The 25,181-nt window shown below is 50.7% G+C and overlaps 1 protein-coding gene across 1 annotated transcript in view; it reads right to left on the bottom strand.

Annotated features, from left to right (window-relative positions):
* Positions 1-25,181, bottom strand: part of Adcy1 (adenylate cyclase 1) — an 85,391-nt gene that overhangs the window by 53,927 nt on the left and 6,283 nt on the right. Inside the window, exons 2-3 of the mRNA XM_010624913.3 lie at positions 18,912-19,061; positions 6,415-6,533 (exon numbers count right to left, since the gene is read on the bottom strand). Coding sequence (XP_010623215.1) covers positions 6,415-6,533; positions 18,912-19,025 — 233 coding nt within the window. The 5' untranslated portion in view covers positions 19,026-19,061. The remainder of the gene's footprint in view (positions 1-6,414; positions 6,534-18,911; positions 19,062-25,181) is intronic.

Genomic DNA, 25,181 nt, shown 5'->3' with positions numbered 1-25,181 from the left:
TTATTCACCTTTGTTCCACCACAGTGGGACTGTACCCCGCAGTGCTCTTGGCTCTTTAGCACTGGAACTTCCCAAGTCTACACCTCCCAGCGTTCCTCTGGGGAATCATAGACACCAAGTAACAGAAAGCTAGTACCATGTGGGCAACAGAGGGTGTCACACAGGAAGAGCCAACCCAGGAGGGGCAGGAAGGAGCAGGGGCTCTTGGAACTGGACCCTAGGGACTTCCTGGTGTCACCAGCTACAGCCAGGGCACTCAAGTGATGACCCAACCTTTCCTCTGTAAGATGAGAATAAAATGAGGGTCCATCTTGGACCTAGTGACAGCTTAGCCACTGTTCAGATTTATGTACAAGGGTTATCACTCCTCCCTTCCTCCACTAGCTCATCTGACAAGTGTTTCCCAGGATAGGACATGCCAGGGATGTTCTGGGCTAAAACAAAGGCAGCACGTCTAACAGCCTGTACGTGAAGCAGGGGAGATGGGTGTGCAGTTGTGGGTCCTGTTATCTAAATGCATGAAGAGACTTCTGCAAGACACCAGGTGACAGGTGTATGGAAACCAGGATGACAGGGTTGCAGGAAGGCAGCAGGTACGCAGACTCCAGGAGAACAGGGTCCCAAGAGAAGTGAACAACATGTACTGCTCCTGTGAGTTTTACTGGATACAGAATTCTCTTTTTACCTCAGCCTTGGGTAAACTGTCCACTTCTGGCCTCCTGGGTTTCTGATGAGAAACCAGCAGCCAGTGTAGCTGCCATCTCTCTCTTGCTGCTGGAAAGATCGTCTCCACACTTTCAAGTTTGTTCAGTGAGGAGGTGTCTTTCTGTGGGTCTCTTGGAGCTCATTCACCTTGGAGAAGGGTGATCTTCTTGGGGTAAGTTAAGGTTTTCATAAAATGGGCATTTGGGGCCATCACTTCTGGTATTTCTTCTGCCCCTTCCTCCTCCTCTCCTCCTGGACTTGATGGTGTTCTATAGGTCTTGGGATTCCTTAATTTCTTCCATCCTTTTATGCATCCCATTCTTCAGACTAGAAAATCTCCATGGATTGATTCTTTTTCTGCCACTCAAGTCAGTTGCTGAGCCCTCTAGCAGACTTTTCACTTCTTTTACTGTATTTTTCAAATTTGGTGTTTCTATTTGATTAATTGGTTTTTAAAATAATTTATGGTCTCTATTGCTATTCTCTTATTTAATGAGAAGTTATTCTCATGATTTCTCATAGTGTTAGCTATTTTTTTCTCATTGCTGAGACAAACTACCTGATGCCCAAAGTTTAAGAGGAAAGGGGTTTATTTGGCTTACAGTTTGTAGAGGATTCAGTCCATAATAGGCTGGGCTGATAAACAGGCATCGCAGAGGAGAAACAACATGGCATGCACAGGGAGCAAAAGCAACAAGGACTTCACTGTGTCTTTCTGCCTCTTTTATCCCATCCAGGCTACTAGGATTAGGGCAGTGCTAAACCTCTCACCTGTATTGCTATAATAATCACATGCCCTTAACCCCAGCATCATACACTCTAGATTCAGCTACCTATGACCAAATGAGGCTGGCAGGGGGGTGCATCCAGACCCAAACCATAACACTGGTTTGGTTACTTCCCTTGTCTCTGGGACAAAATACCCAACAACCACCTTAAAGGAGGAGAGATTTATTTTGGCTCATGGTTTCAAAAGTTTCAGTCCACGTTTGGCTTGAACACAGAAAAGGCAAGGTGGAAGGGCTGGGTGGAGGACAGCTGCTTACATCACAAAAGCCAGGAAGCAGGAAATAAAGGAGGTGGGGAGGGAAATGAACCCTTCCAGGCCACACCTCCAGGGACCCCCTTCTTCTAACCAGGTCCCCCTCCTAACAGTCTACTCAGCGCTAGCGCCCTCATGATTCAGCAGACTTCCAAAAGCCCTGCCTCTGGATGCATGAAGCTATGGAGGAACATTCTAGATCTGACCCACAACAGTTTCCTTTAACGATGCAGGCACAGTGTGTTCTCTGAACACATTTAAAATAGCTGATTTAAAGTTTTTGTCCAAGAACTCCAATGTCTAGACTTCCTCAGGAACAGACAGTTTCCATTCACTGCTCTCTCTGTCCCAAGTGTAAGTCATATTTTTTTTTATTATTCTTCTCCAACACATTTCTATTGAGAACCAAATAATACAAGGCAGCAACTCTAGAGATCAGATCACCCCCTACACACACTCCAAGGATCATGGTTGTTGCTGTTTAATTTTGATGTTGTCTGCTTTGTGACTTTTCTGAACGAATTCTACATATCCCTGGTCCCCTTAAATTCCCAGAATTATTCCCAGAGCCTTCCAAAACACATTGGTACATCTCCTTCCCTAGTTTTTCCTTGCATTTATTTGGTGATCCTGTGTTCCCCAACTGTTGCCAGCACCCAAGGCAGCCATGAAGTTAAACACTGGTATGAAATGCTTCCCACAACATTCTGAGCAAAGGCAGCCCCACCAGGCTCTGTATCAGGTCCAGCGGAGGCAAGTGTGGTAAGTGGGATTTTCCAGGGAAGTTCTAGATGCCAGACAATGATAATTCACTGTGAATGGGGCTTTGAAAGAACACCAGCCCCATTCCGACCACCTCCGGTCTTGGCCAGTTTGCCAATGTTCACTGTGATAGGGATCATAAGTCTTCAAAGCTACCACACAGCTGAGGGGACAGGAGGATAGGAATGGAGCAAGATTAAAAAAAAAAGCTCATTGTTCCTGCACTGGTGCAAGATTATAGCTCATTTCCAGAGTTCTGACAACTTCTTCCTGTGTTACTGGTGTGTCCTCGGAGGAGAGGGTTTTCAGGCGTACTTCATCCACCACCCAGATGGACATCAGCCCCAGTGTGCAGGAGTCTTATGAGGATGGTAAACAGAGCAAGAGATGCTCATATCTGGGATACAGAAAAATGTCTCAATAGCTGCTGTGGGGTGGCCAGGGGTGAGGCGGAGCCAACACCCTGCACCACAGGGCAATGAGTTTCCCTGATGTCTCAGACTCTTGGACTTGAAAGCATGCAAAAAAGCACCCCAGCAGCTTCTGGGGACCAAGAAACAGGGGAGGGAGGCAGGCAGATATTTTTCAGGGCAAAAAAAAAACTCCTCATGCCTGCATTTCTCTGTGTGTGTGTTTGCACACATGCCCAGGTAAGAGGTAAACTGAGGAAAAGGCACTGAACTGTCCATATTCCAACTCCAGGTGCAGCCTCAGGAGACATTTAAAACAATTCCTTTCTGGTAAGAACCTAGGACATTTAAAAATAATTCCTTTCTGGTAAGAACCTAACATAATGTCAAATCTCTCAATTAATACACACACACACACACACACACACACACACACACACACATACATATACACACATACATATACTGTTATTATCCATTATTGGTATAAGGTTCCTTGTGGAATAGACCTCTGCAGCTTACTCATCTAGCTTGAAACTTTTTGCCCCTGCATTAATATCTCCTCATGTCCCGTTCCTCTTCCCTAGGAATCATCATGTCACTGACCTATGAATCCCACAGCTTACAAAAGTGGAATCATGCAGCATTTGTTTCTTGGTGGCAGGCTTAATTAACTTAGCAAAATGTCCTCAACTTTTATTTATACTGTCTTATCTTACAGAATTTCCATCTTTTTAAAATATAAAAACCATTCCATTTTATGTTCGCACTACACTTTATTTTCTTGAAGGCTTTATGCATGTGCGTTACATACAACTTGATATTTTGATATGCATATATATTGTGAAGTGACTGTCACCATCAAGCTAATTAACATACCAATCATATTTACATAGTCAGCAGTCTTTGTACAGTGAGATTAAATTTAAGATTTATCTCTTGGCAAATTTCAAGTATACATTACCATTAAAGCCCATCACTGTATTGCATGTTAGATCACCAAACTTATGCAGTTTGCGTGGCTAAAAGTGAGGGTTAACTTAAACCTAAACCTAAACCCTAATCCTAAACCCTAACTTTAACTATAACCCTAACCCAAAACCCTAAACTTAACCTGTTCTCTCACCATCACTACTCCATTTTTTCTCCCTCGGCTCCTGGCAAATAAGCTGTCTGTTCTTTTTCTCACTCTGATCCTTCAGCGACTCTCACAATGTGCATCTGGGTGACTTCTTGTCACTCCCTTCAGCTTTCTTCATTCTTTTCCATTCATTTTTCTCTTTTTGATCCTCTGACTGAATTATTTCTAGGGACTGCTCTTCCAGCTCATTGATCCTTTATTCTGCTTGGATCCTTTATTCACCTCTAGCGAGTTTTTCAGTTTAGTCACTGTGATCTGGTGAGGCGGAGCCAACACCCTGCGCCACAGGGCAATGAGTTTCCCTGATGTCTCACTCTTGACTTGAAGGCATGCAAAAAAGCACCCAGCAGCTTCTGGGGACCAAGAAACAAGGGAGGGAGGCAGGCAGATAAACATTTTCTATTTCTTTGTTGTTCTCTTTGCTTGTGAATCATTCTCTTGACCTCAGTGAGCATCTTTCTGAGAGTTCTTTTTAATTCTCTGTCAAGTAATCCATTTAAGTGCATTTCACTAGGGCCCATTTCTGGAGATTCATCTTGTTCCTTTGTCTGCAGCATCTCCATGTGGTTCTTTGCTTTCCCTGACTCTCTGTTGGTGTCTGCAGAGCGGAGACAGCAGGCACCTTACCCAGTCTTTAGAGCCTGCCACAAGCAGCGGGGGAGTCACATCAATCATCCCAGCCAGAGATTCTGGGGCCTTCACCAACTTTCCCTCTAGGCAAGACCGGGCAGCTGTGGTTTCTGCCTGCCCACTCCGTGCTGGGCACTGGGGTGAAGGTTATGGTTTCTTTCAGCTGAAGCCCCTCACAAATCCAGACTGGGGAGATAGATGCCCACTCTTTGCACAACCCCAGAGAGGCTGGAGAATTTGTTACACTTCCCAGTCTTCCCTCTGAGGCAGAACTAAACTGGGATTTTTCATCTTCTCACTCTGGGCTGAGCTGGGGGAGGTCACTGATATCTACCTGTTCATGTCACCAGGAGGCCCCTGATCCTAATGGCCTCCCGAGGTGTGCAGAGGCTCCAGCTCCCTCAAGGTCCTCCGTGACCATGCTGGTGATCCATTCTCAGCAGAGAGAGGGTCGCTGTATCACTCCTCACCCAGTAACAAGACACAGTAGGTGAGTGGAGACAAGGCATATGCTAGTGTCAGCTGGTCCTAGTCCAGCCCTGAGCCACTGGCCAGGGAGTCTCGCCCACAGGCTTCACCACACAAACCCTCCATGTCCTCAGCTATAAAACGGAGGAGGTAATGCAGGCCGGTCATTGGCATCACCACACCAGTCAGAACCAAGTACTTAGCAAAGAGGTTCTGAGCACCACTTTTGGAGTCACTTTGGGCTTGAACGCTGGCTCTTCTGCTCCCTCCCAAATACCAGGCCTTCACCCCACATGCTTCATCATTCTCCTCTGCAGGAAGAGGACACTGGTCCTTACAGTAGCATGAAGAGTTCGCCCGTGAGCCCAGGACAGTGCCTTTGAGCTCCTAGCCAGGGTTGATTATGCCTGCTGCCTCAGCACATAGCCCACGAACCTCAGTTCACTTCTGGTAAAGAGTTACAACTCACAGAGGCCCAGGGCAGGCCTCTGATATTCTTTTATGTCTCCAGGGCAGCCTGACACCCACCACTGAGCCAGCAAAGAAAAGTGCCGCAGGCCAGCACCATCTCCCGTCTCGGTGACATTCATGCACATTCCAGTCCCAAGGAGCTGGCTCGCAAGTATTCTAAGCACAGTACACTTCGACACACAGGATTTTATAAACAAAACATACAATGTAGCAAAATAAATACTTTTAACAGAATCTTAAAATCAGAAAAAGCAAACCTCAGAGTGTCTACAGCAACTCAGTTTCTCCACCTGTAAAGGGTGACAACAGTCCCTTCCTGCTAGGGTTGTCGGGAGGTGAAAAAGGTAAGGAAGAGGAGCAGGTGTCCCAGAGCTGGGCAGCAACTAAAATAAAGCCTAACGCTTACTCAGACATGGGCAAATCCCCAGCACAACACATCACTGTCCAACCTCACCCGAGAGACAAGAGCTCGGACCCTCTCTAGTCAACACAGGAAGTGCAAGGACACTGCGGGAGGAAATAGGAATGAAAACGACAGCGTGTGTCCCCCAGGAAGCAACAGCTCCTTGTGGGGACCAGCTTCCCTGCCAGGTAATGCTCACCTGGGCATCCTGACCACATCTGCCCTCTCCTCCCAAACTACTGTGATCTTCCTCCACCACCTGTCTCATGCCCTCGCCACCTCCTTCGCCCCTTCCTCACCTCCATCACCCCCGCCCCCTGCCCCCCGGCTCTCCACTACAGCTCCCCAGCCCCCTTCTAGGCCAGGTCTCTGCCAGCCCTACCTCACATTGTCGTGCCTCTGGATGTAAATCTTGTGGAAAATCCTCTCGGGGGGCTTGAGGAAGTCCTCCTTCATCTCCATGGCGACATTCCGGGGCAGGAGACTCATGAGCAGCCGCTCCTGTTCAGGAGAGGAGGCCACATGAGGCAGAGGCTCCCCTTCTCCCTTGGAGTACCCTCCCAGATGAGGACAGGGGAGGAGCTAGCCCTGGCCAAGGGCTGCAGACCCCCACGCACAGTGAACCGCGACCAGGCCCACAGACCCTGCCCAGTGCCCAGACCTGGACCTCGCTGAACAGGAAGCCAACTCACTCCAGGAGTGCTGGGAGCAGGGTCACAGACACACAAATGCCACCATCTCCCATCAGGCCTCGTCTGGCCCCAGGCCACCCAGCACTGAGGCCATTGGCCCCTCCTGGCTGGACATGGCCTCACAAAGGGGCCCTGGGGTGGCCCACCACACCAGGTTAGGGGCCTGTCCTTGAGCTTATCAACATCCCTGGCCCCTGGACGATTCTACAGACTTGCTCAAAAGTACTGGCCAGCTAGGGGAACTGAGGCAAAGGCACCGGAAAGGCCTCAGGGCTGCACAGAGTGGGCCTGTGCTTTTGGGGATTTCAAGATTAATTCACAGATTCTCGGGCAACCACCCAAGCACAGCCCCAGGGAGGGCCCTGAGAGACCCACAACAGGCATGGGGCAGGGTCCCCATGCCGGATAATTGAGCCCCACCTGGTACCATGGTCACTGCACGGCCATTGCTCCAGCAGGGTGGCTGGGGCTCCTGGTCTCCCCAGTCTGAACAGGGTACATGTAGACAGGGATCAGGAAGCCACAGGCAGAAGGGCTGGGCCTCCAGGCAAGAGGACACTGACCTCCAGGACAGAGGCATCCGGACCAGTGGGCCAAAGGAAGGAAGAAAGAGCTGGGCACAGGGGCTGGCATGGCACAGGCCACTGAGAGGGGGCTGCTGCAGTCAGTAGCCACAAGCCACCTGTCCCCTCCACTGCAGGCACCCCAGGAAGCACCTTGTTTTTATTGCAGGCTTTGGGGGCCAGGAAAGAAGACCATATCTTCCAGTATGCTGTGCAGCTCAGGTAGTCAAAGAGAAATCAGACCACGCCCTCGCAGGAGCACACAGTTTAGACATGAGCCGCAAGATGAGCTGCTTCACCCCAGCACACAACTCCTGCCAGGATGCAGTGCCAACTGGCAGCTGGTCATGGGCCAGAATTTCCAAAACTGTGAGCCCAAATGGAACTTTCTTCTTCATAAGGGATCGCAGTATTTCATTACAGCATCGGAAAGCCCATGAGCATGGGGAGCTTCTGCAATATCCTTCAAAGTGGCTTCTTTTACCTTTCTCCCGTGCAATGGCTGGGAATGCAATCACAATGGATATATCTCTAGCTACCATCTTTGTTCATGAGGATGAAGACCTCACCCTAGGGACCTAGGTGGGGAACTTGGAAAAAAAAACAAAACCAAAAGCCAGGTTGCTCAGGGATTCCTGGATCTGACCTACCACAGCACCAGAAGATGCCTGTCCTGGGATGTGAGTATGGGAGCGCTATTTCACTTGTTTAAGCCTCTTCCCTGTGAAGTTTCTGACAACTGCCTGTACTTCCCACGGAGGAGCCAGTGTTAGCTGTCTCCTTAAATTAGCAACACCAAAGCCACCACCTGCTGATAAGCAAGCCTAAAGCATAACTCTTTTTCCACAGGAGGCAAAGGGCCATGTGATAAGATCCAGCATTCCCTCCAGATTTACATCAAAGCAAACTGATACAAAATAGCTCATTTGCATAATACAGATGTTTCCTGATTAGTTTCCAGTCTCCAACGGGATTCCGAAAGCTCAAATACAGTAAGTATTAACATCAGGAACAGAGGGTGATGCCAACAAGGTCTAACCAGCAAAATAAGATGCACAGCCAGAAACCAAAGAGATAAAAGCTATTATGACTCTGGATTGGCTATGCATCATACCAAGGATCGCCTTGTCCTGCAAACCCAACATTGAAACCTTAACAGACTTATCTCGACTATCAAAGTGTGACTCAAATAAATGTGCCAGGCTTCCCACAAATGAGATGTCTGAATGACGGCTGCACAAGAAGATCAGACTGTTTCCCCTCTCCAGTCCCACCAAAGTCCTGGAGGCTCCCAACAGCATCAAGATACTGAGAGGCAGAGACCTGGGCCCAAGAAAGGACACAGAAGAAGAAACCCAGAAGCCAGGACCCAAGAAGCCCAGTGGCTTCCCTGGGCTTCCGGTCTGTACCCCAACCCCAATCACACCAGCAAAAACCAAGTCCCCAGGCTAGACCTCCACCCTCCCCTATGGCACTGTATGGTGTCACAGAAGGGCACAGAGAGAGCCAGGCTTGTCACCTCCACATCCTTGTTACAAGTTACAAGCACCCCTTCCCACTCGTGGGGTCAGTGGTGATCACAGGACTGCTTTGCTCTTCCTGCACTGAGTGCCTCGCTCCTGCAATAAGGAGGGGTCAGTGGAGGCCCAGCATGGAGCCAGGACTCCCATCGCCCCAGCAGTAAAGAGACCAAGGGTCCCTGTCACTGCTGCCAGAGTGACGTCACAGAAAACCGGCCTAGACACATGCAGTGGTGCACACCTGTAATCCTTGCCCTTGAGAAGCTGAGGCAGGAGGATGCCAAGGTCAAGTGCAGCCAGGGCAATTTAGTGAGACCCTATCTCAAAATTTAAAAATGAAAAGAGGGAGGAGTCTGGGAATGCAGCTCAGTGAAAGGCCCTAGGTTTGATTCCCAGGACTTAGATAGATGATAGACAGATAGATAGATAGACAGACAGACAGATAGATAGACAGACAGATAGGATGGAGATGCAGCTCAGAATGAAGGCCTTGGGTTCAAACCCTAGTACCATGGAAAGAAGGAAGAAAGAGAAGGAGAGGAAGGGAGGAGGAAGGAAGGGAAGAAGAGGGGAGAGACCCAGCCCAAATAAGGTGAAAACAAGAGACACTTCCTCATACAGTGCCTGGCAGATGCCTGGGTTCCAGGGGCCAAACCCTGAGTCACATGAAGAACTACAAGGTGCTCAGTGGATGAACAAAGACAAGCAACAGCCACAGCACCAGGACAGAGAGGCCAGAATAACCGACCAAGACCTCAAAGCAGCCACCATCAGAGAGTCAACAAAGAACTCAGACACACTCAACAACGAGTGCAGACTGTAGTAAACCCCAAGGGGGTGCCAGCAATTCAGCAGTGCACAGGAGGATGGTAACCCTGTGGAATGGGTTGACTCTGGCTCACTATTGAGTATCAATGCTATGGACCGCAGCAAGGAGTACGGCGTGAGCACACGCACAGCAGCTAACACTGACAAAGAGTGGAACAAAAGACAGCATCTGTTCGTGATGAGAGCTTTCAGGGAAAGAGGAATACAGAATTCCCTCATCTTGATAAAGAACACCCCAAGAAGCCTACAGCTGGCATAATCTGAAAGGTGGGACACTGAGTGTGGCCAGGGCATGAGCCTGTCACTCAGACTCAGCATCACCCTGGAGGGACACAGACCGGAAGGAAGAAATGAGAGTCGCGTGCTGGTCCAGACAGGAAACATGAAGGACGCCACAAAAACAAAAGCAAAGCACAGTTTAGATACACCCAGAGCAAGTGACTGAGTTTAAAAGATCACAGGATACTGATTAAAGAGATCAGAAAAAATCTAAATAGACAGAGAGACATGATTTCATGAATTGGAAGAGTCAATATAGGAAAGATGCAAATTCTCTCCAGCTTTAACACAAATTCTTTAACACGTTCCAGCAATGTCTCTAGTAAATATAGGTTAGGATATTCTAAAATGTATATGGAAAGAAAAGGAATAATAAAGGCTAATACAATTTTTAAAACCCAATAAGGTAGGAAGAAGCAGTCTACTCAGTCTTGAACACTTTTTACAAAGCAATTATAAAGGCTGTGTATTGGTAAAAGGAGAAACACACAAGACACTGGAATCTCTCCCACCATCTAAAACCCAGCACCATCACATAAATATGCCCAACTGGTTTTTGTCAAAGGTCCAAAAGTCATTCGATGGAGGAAGGATAGACTTTTCAACAAAATATTCACAACCATAAAAATAAACCTTGACTTAGACCTCACACTTTGCTCCCAAATATAATATAAAGGTTTAACTCTAAACTATGAAAGTTTTAGAAGAAAACTCATGAGAGAAACCTTCAGGAACTAAGGCTAGGCTCAGAGTTCTTAGATCTGACTTTAGACCAATGCAACCATTAATAGATCTAACAACCTGTCCATCCATAAAAGTAAAAAGTGGTAAGTTTAATCTCATCATAATGTTAAAGTGTTTGTTCAGCAAAAGACACCATTAGAGGATGAAAAGAGACGTTTCAGGCTGGGAGAGTTTTTGCAAACCACACAGTCAACAAAGGATTCCTACCTGGGACATACAAAAAATCCCCAAAGCACAACAAACTTAAGAAAATTCCAATGAGAAAGTGGGCAAAAGACAAGAACAGGCACATCACCAGGAACGTTATGCACAACCACTTCAGAAAACGGTCTTGCTATTTCTCAAATGAAATAAATACACAACTACCAACTGTACTTTTCGGTATTCATGCCAAAGAAATTATTACCTATGTTCACATGTAAACCAGGTCCCAAACACTCAGGAGTTTTATTTGTAATAGCCCCAAACTGAATGCTACCAAGATGTCCTCTGGTAGTGAACAGCTAAACAAGCTGTGCTACGGCCACAGCAAAGAATACCACGTGACAGCACAAGGAATAAACCACTGACAAATTCAGTAACCTGGCTGGATCTGCAGAGAATTATGCCAACCCCCAAACTCGACAAGACTGTGCGATTCCTTTTGATGACCCCTGGAGAATCACACACTCGTGGAAACAGAGAAGTCTGAGGGATTGAGAATGAGCGCTGAGACCCGTGAGGCAGCCCCGCGCCCCGTGGCAGTGGATATGTGTATGCCCTGTATCCTGATCATCCAAAATCCACCTCTCGGTGTGACCTTGTGCCACAGTTCTGCAAGATGTCCCCACTGCAGAATGGGGTGGAGGGCACACGCCATCTCTCCGTACTGTTTCTTACATCTTCATGGGAACCTAAAGTATTGTTGTTGTTTTTTTAAGTAAAATTTAAAAAATAAAACAACAGGTTCTAAGTGATTTCAAGCATGCAGGAAAAGGCCCTTTTGTGCATGCCTGGTGGGAACGGAAAATGGTGTGGCCACGTGGGAAACAACCTGGCAGGGACTTCTTCCAAACACTGGCTACAGGGTCATGCCATGGCCCAGCAAACTTAAGCAAAACGAAAATGTGTGTCCACAAATAGCACATGTGATTTTTCATGGCCAAAGAATGGAAACAACCCAAATATTTATAGGATGTGAATAGGTAAACAAATTGTGGCCCACCCATAGAGCAGAATCATGATTGCCCATAAAGCGAAAAAAAGTACTGATATTTGCCACAATCTCATTGTACCTTCTCTCGGTCCCTTTCCTCGTCCCTGAGGCAAAATACAAACACTGACAAATTAAAGGAGAGGTTTGTCTTGGCTCACGTTTTAGGACTCTTGGTCCTGGCGCGGATGGTGGTGCAGCAGAACGGCCTGGGCGGAGGAGGGCTGCTCCAGGCATGGCGGCCAGGAAGCAGCGAGCAAAGGGAGAAGCCAGGAAGAGAGAGAACCACTCCCGGGCCACGCCCACAGTGACACCAGGCCCCGCCTCCTCGCAGCAAGGTGGGCCCAAGCCCCTGCGATCCAATCACTTTCCAAATACAGGAGGTTACAAGGGGCCACTGCAGATCTGGATAAACCCTAAGGCTACAGGGAAATCAAGTCGTAAGTCACAAAAGACCGTCTATTAGATGGTTCATTATCCGGGAAACGTCTCAGAGGAGTTCCCCACAGAAACAAAAAGATTAGCGTGTGTCTGGATCTGGTGGACTAAAAGATTGGGCTATGACAGGGAATAACTGCTAATGGACACAGCAATTAAAATATCCTAAAATTAGATTACTGCATAACTCCATATGGTAAGATTACTTAACATGTTAAATAAAATTAATATAAGCTTAAGGTTATTAAGATGAATAAAATTAAGAGTACACACAAATATATATTAAATAAAATTAACGTGAGATTGAAATTATTATATAATAACTCCAGTAAGAGTAATTCTGTGAATATTTTTAAATGCATTTCATTGTTTCAATCTTTCACTTGAACTTTGCAGTATATCACTATCAACAAAACTGTTTTTAAAATGAAGCATAAATAACAACTGTCATGATGCTGTGAATGTAACAACCAGGTTAAAAATCTATCTTGTGCAGTTTAAGTGAAAGTTTTCTTTCTCTTCATAAATTTCCCCACACACAGAGAACTCAGAATTGCTCCATTTACCTTGTTAGGAGACCAAATTGAGTGTGTGCTTTAAATAGCTGCTTGCTGTCACTGGGACTCAGATCTAGCAGTGACATGGAGGGGCACCACAGCCCTGTGGGACCAGGAGGATGGAGCTTGGGGGGCTGGGGGGATGAGACCCCCCACTTCAGGAGGGGGCATGAGCTCTGGGGAAGCTTTGTGCGGCGGGGGGGATGACAGAGGAGGAGGCCTCAGGAACCCAAGTGGTCTTCAGATGCCCCAGCATGAGGCTGCAGTGGAGGGGCTGTGAACACCCCAAGGTCCCCAGGGGTCTTAATGGAGCTGTCCTTCCAGCCCACAGTCCCATCTCCTTCATGTCATGGGAGGCAGAGCTCACACTTAGGGACCTAGCTTTCCTTTCCCAAAATTAACACCTGTGACCTTCCTGTTTCTACCTGGCAAACTCCTACACATCCTTCAAAGCCCCAATCATACCCACTCCTCCACACCTCATAGAGAGATGCTGCCAGCATCTGGGTGCCAGGTACCACCATGGCTGTCTGTGCATTAGCTGCTGGGGACCTCTCCCGATACCTCCTCTGGGGTTCAGCCACAGAGCCATGGTGTCACTGGGTCTGAGCTCCTACACCTCTCATTAGCATCTGAGGTGACTGAGGCCCCATACCTGGTGGCCTGGCTGCTCCCAGGGGCTGCAGGAAAGTGGCACCAGAGGCAGGGATGGAATGCAGAGGGGCAGCCGGGCTCTCTCCACCCAAGGATGCCTGCTCCGTCCTCCCCACAGGTGGGAAGCACAGCAGGGAGCGGCCATGTCCCTCCCTCCTCACCTCAGGCCATCCTCACCTGCTGTCCAGTATTGTGTGTGGAGGGGGTTCCTGGAGCTACCAGGTGTCAGCCATCTCCCGACCACCCAGACTGGACACAGGTTCGACTTCTCCTCCAAGCTCTGCAGGCTGGGGTCACCCTGTCCCTCTCCTCCTGCCAGCTCCAAGCTGGGGACAGCATCTTCTCCAGAGTCCCCATCTGGGCTCAGAGCCCTCCACGTGGAGACAGATGTGCCGAGCCCCAGCCAGAGGGACGTCCCACTGAGACCCAGCAACAGGGTGAGGGACATCCCAGGGCAGGAGAGACTCAGGGAGAGGGGCACTCCCAATGTGATAACACCACCATCACCGAACATGGAACCAAACAGAAAAGGGCTATTTTCAATTCTTCATTCGAATCTGACACTGTTGTTCACAGGACCAATCAGAAGATGCTATTTTCAATACCCTTCATTTGCATGTGGGCACAGCCAATCAAGAAGCACTCTTCCTGACCCTTCATTTACACACAGCAGGAAACCAAGCCAGGGTTCAAGCTTTGTTCTGGTGGGAGATGGGGTCATTTTAGCACATCCAAATTCTGTAAGAGGCAGTTCAGTTTACAGATCCTGGTTGGCAGCTAGCAAGGAACAGGGCACAAGATGGACTCGGGCTGGTCAGTCTTACAAAGAAAACAGTGCATACACCAAGTTAAGAGCTAACTCAAGCTGTATAGCTATCCTATTACCTTGAAAATAAGACCCAATGGGAAAACACCCCTTAGTATGATTTCTCAGGATGCTCATATTATAAGCCAGACCCCTAAAATAAGCCCCAGTTAAGATCATCTGCTGGACAGACGTGTTAAGTATGTCTGTTACCACACACAACAGACTCAATTATGATGATGTTCCACATGACACGACTGTAGTCGAATAAATATAGATTTTTATATGAATAAGTGTAGATTTTTGTACATGCATACATGCATACATATAGACTGTTGTATGTGAATAAATGTAAACTGTTGTACATAAAAAATAAGACATCCCCTGAAAATAAACCCTATTACATCTTTTGGAGCAAAAATTAATATAAGACTCAGTCTTCTTTGGGGGGAAATATGGTAGCTAGGCTCAGAAATGTAAAAATAGATATGGGAAAAAATAGTAAGAGTTCAGATGACGATAGGCAGTTAAGGATTCTGACTCCCAGGAAAGAAACTCTTTCGGCAGAATGGAATGCACCAATCCCTCCCTACATCTGGGCTGGGAGCTGGGCTTCAAGGAATTCAAAGGCTGTAAGAAACTGGCTTTGTCTTTGAACTCTGCATTAGAAAGCCTGAGTCTTCTGGGCCAGGGATTTAGCTGAGTGGCAAAGTGCAAAGTCCTGAGTTCAATCCGGGTACAAAAAAAAAAAAAAGGCTGAGTCCCAACTGGTTATTTTAAACCCACAAGGCCACCTGTGATAACTGGACACTGAGCAAATTCCCATGCTCTGCATACCATAAAAGACCCTAGCCAAAGAGCTTCCCTGGCAAACCCACTTTCCGGACCCCTCTTAACAACAGGGAGTTTTCTTCTGATACTTTCAGCAACACTCCCTCTAACTGATTCCTTTTTGTCCACTATTTCATTCTTCAACTTGGGGGTTAATGGCCCAGACTTCTGCTATCACTTCCAAAGCAATCAGCTTCAGGCACACTGACAATTCAGGTGGGTTTTCCTGGAGTAGAACAGAAAGCCTTCTAGAAGCGAGGGTAAGTGCTACAAGGACACACACACACACACACACACACACAAAAGTCTGCTCCCTGTCCCCATCTTCCCTCCCAGCCCCTTCAGTGTAAGGCCACCCCCAAGAAGGTCCCAGGAGGACAGGAGACTGACTCCAGTGCTCCTCTAGACAGACACGTGGGCTGTCGTTCTCTGAAGAAGCCACCTTGGCTCAAGGATCCCACAGACTGCATGCCCTGGATGAGCAACAGCCAAGATTATCTTGGGCTACCTTACATCCTTTAGAAAAACAGCCACTTACTTTTAGCCTTTGCAAGCAACCTGACATCCTCAGGCTAATATCCTCATGCTCAGAATGTACAGTTAGGATTAGCAGACCTCATACTCCATCAACCCCAAATCCAAGAATGCTGCCTAACACCTGAAACTCCAAGAAAGATTCCCTGATACACTGCAGCCAACCTACTGCCCCTACCAAGGCATGTGTTAGACACAATGATTTATGACTTTTTCTTTCTGCAGCATTGCAGACTGAACCCAGAGGTTCTGCACGCAACTACAACCCCAGTCCTTTTCTGTTTTATTCTAAGACAGGGACTCACTAAATTGCTAAGTTGCCCAAGCTGGGCTTGAACTTGTGATTCTCCTGCCTCGGTCTCCCAGAGTGCTGGGATTTCAGGCATGCACCACCACACCCAGCTGACTCATGTCCTTTATTCTGTGGCTATAAAGCTCAGGTAACCTCCTCCACAGCAGAACACGTCCATCACTCAAGATAACCCCAATCCACATTCCTGGGCCAGGATCACTAGTACTTGGCTCAGGATAAAACACTTTCTATTTCCTTTAAAAAGCAGAGTTGTTATTTCATGTGGTTGGCATGGAACTCCCAGCCCAAGACAATGTGGGCAGCCAGACCCGGCCACTTTGGCAGAAGCCAGGCTGGACCCCAACATGGTGCTATGGGCACTGAATAATCAGAGGGCAAAGGACCCCATATAATCCTTCTCCTTCATGGGGCTGCTGCAGAAATTGGTACTACTGAGGCACAGAACACCCAGCATGGCCCTGGCTGGTCAATTCCAATCAGCACCGAAGTAGGATACAGGAAATAAGGATAAGTTGAAAGGAGACACGGAAAAAAAAAAAATCAGAATTCCAAAATTGTGTTTTTAAGAAAGCCTACAGCTTCAGGACATAAGCTCAGTTTAAAATTCTCTCTCTTCTCCCAGGATACAATAAACCTGGGCAATTCCCTTTTACTTGAAAATTGGCCTTTTCACCTGAGAATAGACTGCTTCTTCTCCTCTGCGAACTGAGTTTATCCTCAGGGAAGCAGCGGTATTAGTGGGCAGCAGATCTCAGCTTCAAACACATGCATTCTAATCCAGCCTGCCCATGGGTAACAGTCTGGATGCCACCCACCCTGAGATGCCCCAGACTCCTTAAATGTTCCCAGCTCCAGATCATAATGCACCTCTTTCTCTTGAGAGCCCAAATTCTATTTCTCTGAGTGCACACTTTAAATTCCTTTTTACTAAAACCCTTTGCGCCTCTTGCTGGTGAACCTGCAACTTAATTGTATGGGTCCAGTGGGTTCAGGACTCTGTCTGCTAACAGGCACCATCCCTGGGACACAAGGAAGTTGTTCCCCAGGGCCTGGAGCAGGTCCGCCCATCCACCAAGGTGAGAAGCGATAGGCTAAGGCAAGAAGCATGTTGGCGCCTGTGGAGACATCAGATTTGTGAACGGAGAGGAGGAGAAGTGAGGGCCTGCAGCCTCCACTTCCAGCCCTGCCAGGGCTCACTGGGCCGGGGCTGCTATTTCAAAGGTTCCGTGTGTTCCATCAAGTCCTTGGGACAGGATAAGGGGCTTCTAAAGCAGTGGAGTCTGCAGCTCAGAAGAGCAGCCCTGCAGGTCCGGGAGCTCAGCGCTGGCCACAGGCGCAGCCCGTGTGTGTCTGGTACACCGTTGGGAGCAGTGTGCCCTGGGCGCTCCAGCCATCCCTGCTCAGTGACAGAGCACAAGCCACTGCCTGGCCAGGTCCCTGAGCCACATAGTCCCTGCAGGGCCCAATGTGTGGCTACACACTCTACCCAGGCTATCACCTGAGCCCTGACCCTCATGTCCAGGGGCCTCTCCTGCTAATGTCAGGGGCTCGAATACAGCCCAGCACACGGGCTATGCACAGAACTACTCTGGCAGCCACCTCAGGCCATCTCTCTCCAGCTTCAGCCAACAGGGCCTGGGGATGGGGTCAGGGTCTTTACCACGCTCCTCCTGGAGGCCTGACCTGCCCCTCTGGACTCTGCCCCACACCCCACCACCCCCTGCTCATGACTTAGACCCCCCAGAATCAAGGCAAGTCCCCCAAGGTCCCCTCCGGGAATGTAGGACAGAACAGAAGTCGGAGTGCGTTCTATATTATGTACATTGTGTGCGGTTTCAGCCAAGAGTCATTTAAGGGCTGCAAACGCAAAGCAGCAAGGCTAAGGAGAGGGACACACTAATTACCTGACGAGATACGAGAGAGCTGAAACATCACTGGGCACCTTATTAATATTCTAATAAAGACCTTGCTATATTCAATTAATACATGTTCATCAGAAACTGAAGTTAAACTTAATAAATAAAAGGATCCATATGGTTGTAGGAAGAAAACAGATACAGGGAGGCAGCAAGGTGATCCTTACAGGTGTGCACACATACTCGCCCCAGTGCACGCCTGTGCTCACACCCACATACGCCCCTGCACGTCCATCCACATAGCCACACACACACCCATGCACACACCTAGCACAGGTGGCACCCCCTCCTCCACTGCTGCTTACTTCCTAGGACACGGAGCCTGGGTTTCCCTGTGGTGTCCACCCGTAACCAGAAATGGCCGGCACCCGGACCACCATGGCCTGAGATCTCAGCAGGCAGCACTTGCAGGGCCCCTGAGCCCCACACTGGAGAGGCGTCGGGGTGCCCAGGGACAGTGCTGTGACACGCCAGGCCTCGCCCGGAGGCTCTCGGTCACCCGTCCCTGCCCCCCAGCATAGCCCCTGATCAGCAGAACGGACACAGGGATGCACTACCATGGGGCTCCCTGCAGGCCCGTTCCACCCTCACAGGCACAGCGAGGAGTCCATGGCAGGCACCATGGGGGCTGCCACTGTGCCCGCAAGACCCCTTCAACTCCCAGGCGCATGCCCTGGTTGCCCACACCGAGCCAAGGTGACGTTGCCGCCTCAGCATCTGCCCCAGGCCTGTCACCAGCAGGTCGGGACAGGCCACAGATTCACACTCTCCTGATGTGCGGCCGGGACCTGCCTGGTCCTCCGGAGGCCAGGGGAACCCACTCAGCGGCATCCCAAAGACAAGCGCCCAATGCCGCCCCTACTGCCGTCCACATCCACAGCTGAGGAGCAACTCAGCCCCAAAAGGGCACCCAAGCCAGTTGATCTCTCCGTGGCCCCACACAAGCAGGCAGCACCAGGATCACAGCCCCTGCCACTGAGCGGGAAGCCCAGCGGCCCCAGCCAGGTCCTCACCTGCTTCTCGTTCTCGTCCTCCAGCCGCAGACGGTCCTCGATGCAGCCCCGGGCCTGCAGGAAGGCCTTCCTCTGCGAGCGCTCTGTCACAATGCGTACGAACACGCCGAACATGTTCACACCCACAAAGAGCAGCGCATTGGCCCCGAGCTGCAGGGAAGAGCAGACACGGCTCTGCGTGGGCCCGGACAGAGTGTGGGCCCGGAGGTCGGATGCAAGCAGCCTCCGGAAGCGTGCAGGGACCCCCACAACGACCCTACATCAGCCCCAAGAGGCCACCCAGGCCCCAGCACAGAGGCCACAGGCCAGGCACAGGTGCAGGCACGCTGTTGAGTAGGCAGGAAGTTGAGTAGAATACAAGGCTAGCATTATGGGCTGAAGTTTGTTCCCTCAAATTCGTATGTAGAAGCCTTCACCCCCAGGATCTCAAAGTGTGACACTATTTACACACAGGGCCTTAAAGCTGTACTGAAACAAGGTCATTAGGTTGGTCACACCGGTGGCCTATGAGAACAGGACCCTGGGACAGGGACACACAGGGAGAAATGGTCCATAACTGAACACCCAGAAGAAGCCAGCCCTATGGCTCCTTCAGCCTGGACATCCAGCCTCTGCCACTGGGCAGAAAACCTTCCTGTTCTTTAAGCCCTACCCAGGGCCCAGGTGCCCAGGCAGTAACAGTGGGAAGAGGGACTGTTCCCAGAGGCCCCGTGGAACATTCTAGGAAGGCTCAGGGAGGGAACTAAAGCAAAACACAGGTAGACTCAGGCATGAAGCAAACACCAGCCCACCGTGCTACCGTGAGGAGATGCAGCATCTGGAGACTCGTCCCTGCAGGGCCCTGGGGCTTCCCCTGTGACAGCCACAACCTGAGGCCAGCTGCGAAGGCCTGGCCAGAAGGGTGCTGCTGCTTTGGTTACAACAGAATCCAAACTGGAAGTGTTGGTACACAACCAGTCCTCCCAGCCTCTGGAGCAGGAGGATCTCAACTCAGCCCAGGCCACTCAGCGACTTAGCAAGGCTCTGACTCAAACCATGTACAGCTCAGTGCAAAGGCCCGGGCTTCAGTTTCTGTTACTGGGGAAGAGGCCTGGTCCCAGGCACATAGCATTTGTAGCATTTATGATTTCCTGGCTTGACCCAGCTGCAGGGAAGCCCTCAGAGGACTGAGAACAGAGGGACACCCTGCCTGTCACACGGCCAGATGCAGTGGCCCAGGATGAGCCTCAGCCCCAGCCGCTGGCTCTGACTGCTGGCCCAGCGGGACACCTCATCTAGATGTCCCAACGCCCCACCCAGGCCACAGGCCCAGAGCCACACAGGACCATGACAGGGCCCCCGGCAGCAAACACCCACCCCCACCCAACTCAGGCCACAGGAACTGTGAGAACCGAGTGACCCCATTGGCTGCAGAAGCAGAGGGTTTCTGTATCTGATGAAACCCAGCATTTCTGCCTCTGCCTCAGGGAAGCAGAACCTGCAGCTCCCAGACATCACTGGCCCTCAAGGATCTGCCACAAGTGCCCCAGATGTGACTGTGTGCCACACTCTCTGAAGCAGAGCACCCGGGAACACACAGGGGTCCAAGATCAGAGCTCCCACAAGACAGGATTCTCCCAGCCAAGAGGAGCTACAGGGACACCTGCAGAAGAGACCTGGAAGCGCGTGGAGCAAGTTGGACAGTCCATGGGGAGAGGACAGAGTTGGGCACCTTCTAACTAGAGGTTTCTGAAATGACCTCTGTGAAGTAAATTAAAATGGCTGAAAGGCCTGAGGCCCCTGTTATGAACTGAATCGAAAATGTCCCCAAAGGCCAAGTGACAGGCCTTTGGGAAGTGACTAGATCACAAGCGCTGTAACTGTAACAACAGCTAAACCTACTGATACGTTAATCACTGGGTGGCATTGCTGGGACACAAGGAAACAGGAAGTGGGGCCTGGTGGGTGGGGCCAGATTACAGGGTAGAGCCTTGGGTGCTCAATCCTGTCCGGGCCCTGCTTCCTGGCTGCCATGAAATGAGCAGCTTTGCTCTACCTGGCCCTGAGCAGGTGAAGCCCAAGGTGCAGAGACCTCATAAGCGACCCTAACCTTGGCTAATTTACAAATACAGGCCAACCTTAATGTGAGCTGTTTCTTGGCAAATGCAAGAAAATGAGAGAGTAAGTTTAACCAATGGAAGCAGCCAATAAGCTTACAGATGTATAAGGAGGTAACAATCAACCCTGTAACTGTAACCGACATTTTTTCTTGCTGCAACTGTATCCATGAACATTAAACCTCTTGTTTCCCCATTCATGAATTGCATCTGACACAAACCCTTTAAAAATTCTATTGTGCCTCAGTTTACTTTTCTACACCTCAAGGACACGTCCAACAGGAGGCTGGAATACCCTCCAGTCAACAGTTGGGTGCACTTGAGAAATGGATCATAGCTGTTTCAAAGTGGCGACTGGGAGTAAGGGCCATGACCATGGATCCGCAGGGCCCCAGTGAATGGCCAGCCTCTGCCTGCACCCCAGACTCAGGTCCACCTGACCCAGCAGGGCTGAAACTGGCTCCACACACTGGCAGAGTTAGGGGGCTGTCAGTCCTGGTGGTGTAGAAGAGGGTCAGAGAGGGTGGCAGAACATTCAGTGGCATGGTTTCCCAGATCCCTGAACATCATCACGGTGACCCTGAAATCTCCACGATGACAATGAACATCAAAACAGCTCTGCACATCTACTTCAATGTATCCCTCAAATGTCTCCACGCAACCTTGAAGATTTCCAGGCGACCCTGAACATCTCACTGTGACCTGATCCCTACGTGTGACCTGAACACCTTCCCGTGACTTGACACCAGCCATTTCTCTTCCAACGCTTTTCCCTGAGCTGCCATCACACACAGTTTTTGGACCCAGCTCTCCCCATGAACAACACACCAGCCAGGCCGTTAGGGTGTACGAAGCACCTTGCATCACTGTGCTAACAACCCTGACACCCTGCTTGAAGGGCTGTGCTCCTGCGCTCGCATTCTTGATGACTTCTCATGCTCTGTTCCTCTTATGATGAGGCCTAAGGAGGTGACGTTTTGATTGGTCCCACAGCTCGCTCCAGGGCTGAGAACACACTTTGCTAAGTCCTTTCAAATGGGCCCAGGTGCTGCCCCATAGTTCTGGAGGTGGAATCATTCTTCAGCCTTCTGCTAACTTCACTGCAGTGCAGGAGCTTTTGTTGTGAGCACATAGCTCACGACACCCTGGTAAACACCAGCCTGTCCCATCCCTCCCGAGTCCCTCCCTTCCCAGGGCCAGCACTTCCCAGTCCTGTGATCTCGTTCACGTACCTGCCTGCTCACCCAGAAAGGGCCCCCAAGGCCTGCCAGATGCAACATATAAAATCAGAGAGGGCCACGCCGCCCGAGGTCTCCCCGCCATTGGGGACACATCCTGGAGCTTGCCAAGGCAGGGACATGTGCGTCCCTCTGCACACCGCCACACAGCACCCACACAGCTTGCACAAGTGCTGTGCACCTCATTCTCTCTACACATACACATCCTTAGAAACATCTAGGATGAACACTTGAGCAAAGTGGGCTACACCCATGGCCTCAGCCCTAGGAGTATTCAGGTAAGGAGCTCAGATGTCAGGGCCACCAGGCAGGGGACTAAAAGAATGTCCACCACCTTGCCCCAACACAGGACAACAGCAGGCACTGGGGGTGGGGAGACAGGGCAGGGTGCAGCTCAAAGTGACAGGGCATACCAGCTAGACAGGAAGATGAGCAACAATGTAGACCTGGCCAGTCATCAGCCAAAACAAGGCCCGGAAGGGGCCACTGGCCAAGTTGACAAGGCTGGCAGAAAGGCCTGCACAGGAAGCCACCAGCCCCTTCCCAAAGGACATGAAAGCCCTCAAAATATAACTATAATTTAGAACCACAATCTCCCTTTGGAGATTCGTCCACATCTTCACTTTCTTTCTCGCCTGGCTTCTTCCCAGAACACAATGGACTCAAGATTGCACAGTAAGTGAGGGAGTCAGAGGGGGACAGCTGGTGCCTCTATTCGTCAGGCTCGTTGACCCATCCTCAGGGCCCTCCCTTCCTCCCTGTGTGGGCTGGAAGCCCCAGGGGCCTGCAGGAACTGGGGCAGACGTGGCCTGGTTTCCCCCTACTTGGCCAACTGGAGCAGTGGGTTCAGTTCAAGCCCACCTGGAAGTGGTCTACACCCCACCAGCATACCCAGCGGCCCTGGGGTAGCCCTGGACACCCTCACTGGTCCCCAGCCACGTTCCCCTCCTTCTGAAGCCCCATCTTCCCCTTCTACTGCTGTCACTTCCTCCTGCTCTCTCTGAATGTCTCACCTGTCTCACGAATGGATGTACTCCAGGTGGGGGCATGGCTGAGGCCTCTTAGCTACTCCAGAGAGAGAGGGGAGCCCCATCTCACCACCCCGTGTGTGCTCCACGCCACAGTGCCCCTCTGCCCAGGCGTACTCCGCCACACTTGGCAACACCCACCCTGGAAGCTGTCCCTCCTCCCCATCCCCTTGGAACCAAGATACTCTCATGGTTCCCCGGACCCTCCTGAACAAGGTCCCACTGAGGGGAGAGCCCCAACACCTGCACCAGAGTTCCCACCTTACAGAAGTCAGAGCAGCAGATGGATAATGAGGCATTAAGAATGCTAAATTCAAGAGAGGTGTGGTGGCGCACACTTGCAATCCCAGCACTTGGGAGGCTGAGGCAGGAGGATTGCTGTGAGGCTAGCCTGAGCTACATGGTGAGTTCAAGGCCAGCCTGGGCTACAGAGCAAAACCCTGTGAGAGAGAAAGGAAGGAAGGAAGGGAGGAGGGAGAGGAAGAGGGAGAGGGAAAGGGAGAGGGAGAGGGAGAGGGAGAGAAAAGAATGCTAATACATTCAGTCACCTTTCCACAAAGATGCAGGGCCACTGGCATCAGATGCTTCAGACCAGCCCCTTCATGGGACCTGCTGGGCAGGGCAGAACCAAGAAGAGCAGTGTCTACCAGGGCAGAGGGCCTGGGCACCATCACAAGAGAGGCTCATGGGCACCCAGATGCATCTGCGCCAGCGCTCCCTGGACCTGCTGGGGTGCCCCAGGGCTGGCTGCCTCTGCAGCATGGGGTGGTGGGCTGGTGACCGGCTAGCATGAGACACAGTCAGCTTAGCTCCAATGCAGACAAGCGAGTACACAAATATCTGCGGGCGAGCAGGTGCCCACGGCTGTTCCAGCCCTGTCTGAGGGTGGATGAAAAGGTGCCATCTTGCCAAGGACACCCAGGGCCACACTGCAGCCCCTGCTAGGAGATCCCAGCAAAGGGACAGGGACCCGGGAGCATCCTGCCGTGCCACAGAGTAAGGACAGGGCTTTACGTCACGCACACAACAGGTGTGCCTGGGACACAGGAGCCAGATGGAGGAGCCCCGAGTGGCCAGAGCAAGGACAAGCTGAGAACAAATAAGATGGTGTTGAATGATTACCCAGGTGTGAAGTAAACACCCTGGAATCCGTGTGGGAAGAAACCCCTGGCGGAGTCAGGCAGACAGGCAGGCACAGCCGGGGCACCCCTTCATCCTGCCATCGGCCCTCCTAGGTGTGAGGTGAGGGTGGGGTGTGGCGCCTCCTCCCCCAGGCACAGCAGGGAAAGCCCAGGAAGACCCAGTGGGGGAGCCCAGCAGGGCCCCTCAGCCAGGCTACCACAGGGGCTGACCGAGACGGACAAGGTGTGAGAGCAGCCAGCCCAAACCCGGAACCACGACAGCCACAGAAAAACCATCAGCCGGGCATGACGGGGCACATCTGTCATCCCAGTAGTCTGGGAAGCTGAGGCAGGAGGATGACAAACTGGAGCCCAGCTTGGGCAATTAACTGACTTAACAAGATCTTGTCTCAAAATAAAAGATTTTTTTAAAAAATGGCTAGAGATGCAGCTCAGTGTAAAAGCCCTGGGTTCGATCCCCAGGACCACAAAAATAAAATTTAAAAAAGAAAAAATGATGGAAGGAGGGAGGGAAGGAGAGGAAGGGAGGGCAGGGGAGGGGAGGACCACCAGACCCCGGTGGCACCAATGGATGCCCCTCGAGGCCACTGGGTAGGTAGGTGCTCACACTCCTGGACCCCTGCCACCCACGCCAGAACCCGAGTCCCCCGAGCTGCCTATGTGCCCTGTACCTGCCCCAGGCCTGCTGGCGCCCGCTTCTCTCCACTGCCACTTTGCACCACAACCACACCAGTCTGCAGCGCACACCGCAGCTCCCTGCCGCAGA

The sequence above is a fragment of the Fukomys damarensis genome, unplaced genomic scaffold, assembly GCF_012274545.1.
Source record: "Fukomys damarensis isolate Sample0158 unplaced genomic scaffold, DMR_v1.0_HiC HiC_scaffold_17, whole genome shotgun sequence".
NCBI classification, from domain to species: Eukaryota; Metazoa; Chordata; class Mammalia; order Rodentia; family Bathyergidae; genus Fukomys; species Fukomys damarensis.
Note: the sequence above shows the minus strand (reverse complement) of the source record. Positions and strands in the feature narration are given on the sequence as shown.